Raw genomic sequence first — 6,694 nt, forward strand, 5'->3', positions numbered from 1 at the left:
TAGTTGGGGTCTTACACTTAATATTACTTCATATGTCATGACATTTGATTGGTCAAAAAATTACTTAAATATATATTTTTTAACCAATCACAAGATCATAACACATAGAATAACACTAAGTGTGGGACATCATATGTGCACTCGTGTGTTGGTAATGTTTGTAAGATAGTGAATTAGCTAGTTTATCACCAAATATCTTTTAAAGAAAAATTAATTTATGATTTGAAAGTATATATATACTATTAATATATCATTTTTCATTCATTTTTTATATTCATAAAGTTTTAAATAAAGATAATACATGTGCTAGTATAATGAAAGCAATCATTATTAGTATTGATAACAAACAATCAAATAAAATAGAGTAAAAGAGCACAAGAAATTTTTAACTAGAACATACACTTATTCCCACAATGCCCTAATCAAGATCTTCTATGCAATTATGTCTATTTTGATGCTTCGACAATGCGGTCGTCTATTCTCACACGACTTAGTTGTGGTCCATGTGAATGTAAATCATTTGCATAATAATCTCCCTTGGTGAATAATATGTTCCTTAGGAATTCTACACAACAATTTCCACATTCGTGAATTTTACACAATAATCTATTTAACTAGTTATTTTATGGGACTTCCTCTACATGACATTACGCTCCATTTTAGCATTCAAGTATTTTGAGGATGGCCAAGTGTCTAACCCTTAACTAAACTTGTAGTATCTTTCTCTAAACTTGAAAACTTTTGACAAAAAGCGTTATAGTAGAGTTTACTAACTAAACCTTTGAACTTCCTTGGATAACCTAAACAAATATCATTATTGTATGTACATACAACCATAATTTAAAGAACTACTATACTCCACCATAGGGAGTAGACACATCACACACCTTGTATCATTATCAAACAATGCTCATGTCACTCCCTTATATCCAAGTCAAGTCTCATAGAAGATCTTACATCAAAGTAAGCTAGCGCACATGTTATGCACCATTCATTCAAGCTAATGCACCTATGTCACACCTACATCTATTCCAAGTGCTTGTATGACATCTACTTCTTTTCCAATCTGTTCATGTTACACTTATATCCAAGCCAATGTACTTGTGTCACCCCTGCATACATTCCAATGCTTATGTATTACACGTGCATCTATTCCAATACATTTGTGTCACATTCGAATGGACTCATGTTACACATGCTTTACAATGTGCCTTGTTATACCTTGTGTCTCTAGTAATGTTATGTGTCATACAACATGATAATGTATGTGCACTATTGTGGAACTGTTAACAATAATATATCATTCTCTATAATGTCACAAAAGCGTCATATGCTTCAGTTGGCTCACAATCCCCACGTGGTACTAATCCAATGTATGAACATCTAGGGTTCTTGACCCAACATGATTATGGTCCCTACCATGGTCCCGCCACTATGATTCTCCCTCCTTCAGTTCATCTTATTTAATCTCAAGCAATGCATTCGACAGGCCTTGTATATCTAACACATCATTCACGCTCCATTGTCATAATTCAAAGTTACAAGCTCCATCAAACTTCTTCAATATGAATCTGACACATGTTAAAATCTATCTACCAATTGACTGTAATACTACTTTTGTGTAAAAAGAGAATGCGATGCAACATTGGTAATATGCAATCCAATAAAATAATAGGGAATGAAGAGAAGAGAAGAGAAAAATATAAAAGATCTCTTAATGAGGCTTAATTAATTGTGTCTATGTCCATGTGATCATAAAGCGACCTAGGTTAAGATCTATCTATCAATGAACTATAATACTAATTTTTGGTGTAGAGAAGGAGATTGTTATGCAACATTGGTAACATGCAATAAAATAAAATAACATAGAATAAAGAGAGGAGAAAAACACAAGAGATATCTTAATGTGGTTTAATTAATTGTGCCTATATCCCCAAAATCATGGAGTGACTATCATTATATTAGTAGGTATTAGGATTAAGAACTATAGTCACATTCAAGCATACTTAGAGTATATAGAACACATGTATACATGGTCTTCTACCAGAACTCAATTTATAACTCTAAAATCCCATATATTGTTTCTAGATTCTATATGTAAAATTAGGGCTGATGATGAATCGAACCAACTCAGTATTCGTTCGAAACTTGGCTAGTTATTTAGCTTGTCAAACTTGGTTCATGAAACAAATAAACCGAGCTTGAGCTGAATACAGTTTGACTCGTTAGGTTCATAACCCCACTCGATATATATATATAATCTAATTCTTTAGGTTTCTTCTTATTATATATGAATAAACAATGTTATATTTATAAACCATGTCTACTATTTTTTAAAATGAATTTATTTTGAGTTGTCCAAATGATTATTTTGAGTTGAGACGAATAGTTCGTGGACTTTAACTGAGCCATACTCGAGCTAAAAAAATAAATTGTATTGGACTCGAGTCGAGTTTCGAGCTAAGAAAATCCTCATCGAACTAAACCGAACTGAAATTTGGTTCGACTCGGTTCGAATCGTCTCCAACCCTATGCAAAATGTTGACATTTGTCAATGGCGCTACCACAATCTATGATTGTGGACTCATACATGATCTAGTTATGCATTGTTGCCTAACATCTGATCTATAGTCCACATGGCAATGGGCCCGTCGATGTTGCTACCACGCCCTGACCTTGGTTCTCTCGGTAATTCTGTATCTGATGGTAGTTAAAAAAATAGGATCATATATCTTTGTGCGATCTACCGTATTTCACTTGAATATGAGCTATTTGTATAAAATAAGTGTGGTTGATGATATGTCAACAATGTATAAGACTTTTGTAGCATTAAAAAACACCTATTAAGCTCTTTTAAAATGTTGTTTAATGTGCATAGACGAAGCGACAAAGACACACACTGAAAGCTACATGGAATGATATAAGATAAAGTTAATGCCGTAAGAAGAAAGGAAAGGGGACTATAGTACTCAAACAGACTCTATATATTTGAGAGGGTGGTGGGGTGAAAGCTGCAAAGTGTATAGAGAGAAGAAGAGAAAGAGCAAGAATAAAACAAATAAACCAAAAAGGTATCAACCAAGCACAAAGGAAAAGGAAATGCTCAGTTGAAGACAACAAATAAAAAGGGTCATTACCTTATACCCTCTACAAAGGCTGTGGCAGAAATAAACCTACCAAGTGAAATCAGATTTGAGATTGAGGCAGAGAGAGAAAGATAACTGATTGATCCTCAGCATGAAATGAAAGAATTTCAATACCTTAGTTCAAGACCATAATCAGTATTCAGTACTCATCACACATCAAAGGTAGGTTTGTTTGTATTATATGTCTTTTCTTTTCTTCCTATTTTTCATTAACCACACTGTCTTTTCATTTATATTCCTTGTGACAAAACTTTCAGTTCTCCTTTTTCTTAAGTCATATCAGACAAAGAAAAAGAGTTAAAAAAACTACTCAACCTTCTGACATTTCAACCTTAGTTTTTCTTTCTCCTTTCACTTCAACTTATTCCTTTATATAAAACTTTTGAGTTTCTATATTCTTAAGCTAGAGTGCATAGAGTGAGATGAAAAGGGAAGAAGATCAAGGGCATTATTCTTCTCAAGCTATCAATAATAACAACTTTCAAAGCTACCAAGAACAAATACTCCTTCAACAACAACAACAGATGCTTCATCATCAACAACAAAACAGTGATATGAATAATATCTTTGGAGGAGGGAGAGGGTTCACGATCCCTCATGAAGTTTCTCAGTGGTCTATACCACAGGTTCACTCCTTCAACCCAAACCAGGTTCGTGAACATGACCAGTTTCTTGTTCCTCCTCCCCCAATGCCATCACCATACTCAAGCTTCTTCAATAGAAGGGTTCCTTCTCTGCAGTTTGCATATCATGAGGTTCCTTCTGATCATCTTAGAATGTTGTCTGATACACTTGGACCAATGGTTCAACCTGGTTCAGTTCCCTTTGGACTCCATGCTGAGTTGGGAAAGATGAATGCTCAAGAAATCATGGATGCTAAGGCTCTTGCACAGTCTAAGAGTCACAGTGAAGCGGAAAGAAGACGCAGAGAGAGAATCAATAACCATCTTGCTAAACTTCGCAGCCTCTTGCCAAACACAACCAAAGTAAGTGTAGTTTCATTTTTTAATAAGCTAAGATATAATATTAATGGATTAATGGATTATAACTTATAAGGGCTACTCAACTTATATACGTCAAGGACACAAAGCCTAGATCAGCATGAACGAGTTGTTGTACTTGTTACATGACTCATACATCAAACTGAAAAGGAGTCATATTTGCCAAACCCAAAACTTCCTACATAAATTATGAATCATTTTAAGGATAATGCTAATGCACTTATGCACCTAATCTAGAAAACTTAAACATTCTTTATTACAAAAGAACAGCATTTGAGTTTCTAAAATATTGAATGCATTGATTTTCTATGCAGATTTTCTATTTTTGAATCATTAGGGGACGATGGTTATTGTTTCCAATAATTTAATAAATGTCATGTAATAGAAACTATTTATAGTATATGCGCTCTGTGGCATACTTTATTTTTTTCATTTAGCTTTTGAATCAATAGTACTTATAAATCTTGCAAAGATTCTACCTATTGCATTGATCTTATATAACCACAACCAAAACTCAACATTAAAAAATGAGGAGCAAAGTGCAATCACACTTAGTTGTTTGTCTGCTTTTGTTTTTTAGCACTCTTCTTTTTGTCTTTGCCTGTTCTTATTTGTTTACGTATACATCATTTTTTCTTTATCTCTGTGGTAGTACCGAGGAGGTTAATACTAGAAAAAGTAATCAAAGGTGAGAGAAAAAAGGGTATTAACGTTAATGTCTCTTGGTTGATTTGATAAAGAAGAACCAAGGAGCAGTTGAAAAAGTTAGACATGGAAATGTTTTGCCGGATAATATTGATATGTCAAACTCAGTTCCATAGTGAAAAGGAAACAAAGCCTGATCAGAGGCAAAGTAGAGAACCCTTTTCAGTCACACACGCACACTACATATCTCATGCTAGTTACATTCCATAATCATCATGCTATAACCTACTAACCTCTAAAACAATCTAAGAACCCCACCATTTCTTCTCACAACTTGAGTTATATGTTTCATTTTTATAAACACAGTTTTATAAAAAATCATATTACGGTACACGAGATTTCCGAGATTTGAAGATATCATATTTATACAATCTTACTTGGGAAGAGTCTATTACAAATAGAAAATTTTGCCATACTAAGCAAACCACTTCATAATGTAATAAATAGATTATTTTAAATAAGAAATGATTATTTCATTATTTCTTAACCAGTGTTCATGGAATATAACTAAATAAAAAGTTATAATATTTATTACTTTTATTCCTTAGTAACTATCTTAGGTTTACGCATTAGTTAACAAAACATGATACTGAGTATATCATTATTGTGTTTTTGTAGACAGATAAAGCTTCATTGCTTGCAGAAGTGATTCAGCATGTGAAAGAACTGAAACGTCAAACTTCACTGATTGAAGAAACAAGTCCAGTGCCAACTGAATCTGACGAGTTAACAGTGGACACAGCGGATGAAAATGGCAAGTTTGTGATCAAAGCCTCACTATGCTGTGAAGATAGGTCAGATCTGTTACCTGATCTCATAAAAACCTTGAAATCATTAAGGTTAAGAACCCTAAAAGCTGAGATCACAACACTTGGTGGGAGAGTGAAGAATGTGCTTTTCATCACTGGTGATAATGAGGATTCAAGTAGCAGTGGAGAACAATGCATGCAGCAGCAACAACAATATTGTATTAGTTCTATACAAGAAGCACTTAAGGCTGTGATGGAGAAAAATGGTGGAGAGGAATCTGCTTCTGGGAATGTTAAGAGACAAAGGACTAATAATATCAATATCCTTGAACAAAGGTCTTCATGAATTTTATTCTCTGATTAAAGAACCATCTATCTATATATCAATATCATAGTATATGGTTATAACAGTTCAATTATCATTTGCTTTATATTATGATTTTTACCTTTTCTTCTATATTTTTCTTATTTGGTGTGGTTTTTATTTATGGTGTGCTAAAAAATATCATTTGTATAATGATATAATGTAGTTTTTGTACATTTGTACTTGTTTCTTGAGTTGAGTACTCTTCAGAAGAGAGATAAAGAGAGAGAAGGGTTAGAGTTGGTTAGGGAAAAAACAAGGAAGGATCTTTTTCGTGGGAAGAGAAACCTTATATCAAATCCTAACATGGAAAATGTGGCATTTATTGCACAACATAAATATAGTGGTGTTTTTGTTTTGTTTGAAGTCTTTTCTTATAGTTATGTTTTCTTCTCTATTTAGGGACTAAGAAGTTGTGTGATTACATTTATTTAGCATGAGTATATGGTATTGTGATTAGATACAACCAATCAAATTTTCACACGATATTAAAATTTAATTTAAATTTAAATGATGATATCAAAAAAACATAAATAAATATCGAAATATAACATATATTATATATATTTCTATACAAGTTTTTCTTATTATTATTACTATATATATATGATGGTGACGAAATAGTTAGCACGTCATGTGCTTTGTTCCTACACGGCTGCTGGTAAGAACCAGCATGAGTTAGTACAAGATACTATTGTTGGTGTTATATGTTATAGCATATATTTCAGC

At 33.0% G+C, this 6,694-nt stretch overlaps 1 protein-coding gene across 4 annotated transcripts; it reads left to right on the forward strand.

Annotated features, from left to right (window-relative positions):
* Positions 3,010 to 5,950, forward strand: LOC109337391 (transcription factor bHLH30-like). 4 transcript variants are annotated; one of them, XM_019574379.1, is made up of 3 exons: positions 3,010 to 3,312; positions 3,550 to 4,132; positions 5,471 to 5,950. In XM_019574379.1, exons 2-3 carry the CDS (start codon positions 3,569 to 3,571, stop codon positions 5,945 to 5,947), a joined length of 1,041 nt encoding a protein of 346 aa, XP_019429924.1. In that variant the 5' UTR covers positions 3,010 to 3,312; positions 3,550 to 3,568; the 3' UTR covers positions 5,948 to 5,950. The 4 variants fall into 4 exon arrangements, with proteins under 4 accessions (XP_019429924.1, XP_019429908.1, XP_019429902.1 ...); XM_019574363.1 differs by having other exon boundaries at positions 3,010 to 3,308; positions 3,526 to 4,132; XM_019574357.1 differs by having other exon boundaries at positions 3,010 to 3,308; positions 3,539 to 4,132.

The sequence above is a fragment of the Lupinus angustifolius genome, chromosome LG02, assembly GCF_001865875.1.
Source record: "Lupinus angustifolius cultivar Tanjil chromosome LG02, LupAngTanjil_v1.0, whole genome shotgun sequence".
Lineage (NCBI taxonomy): Eukaryota > Viridiplantae > Streptophyta > Magnoliopsida > Fabales > Fabaceae > Lupinus > Lupinus angustifolius.

Bases quoted from the DNA above. Each gene is read 5' to 3' on its own strand.
- LOC109337391 (XM_019574379.1), top strand. From the start codon at position 3,569: ATGAAAAGGGAAGAAGATCAAGGGCATTATTCTTCTCAAGCTATCAAT. The intron at 4,133-5,470 runs GTAAGTGTAGTT...GTGTTTTTGTAG, and splicing joins TCTTGCCAAACACAACCAAA to ACAGATAAAGCTTCATTGCT.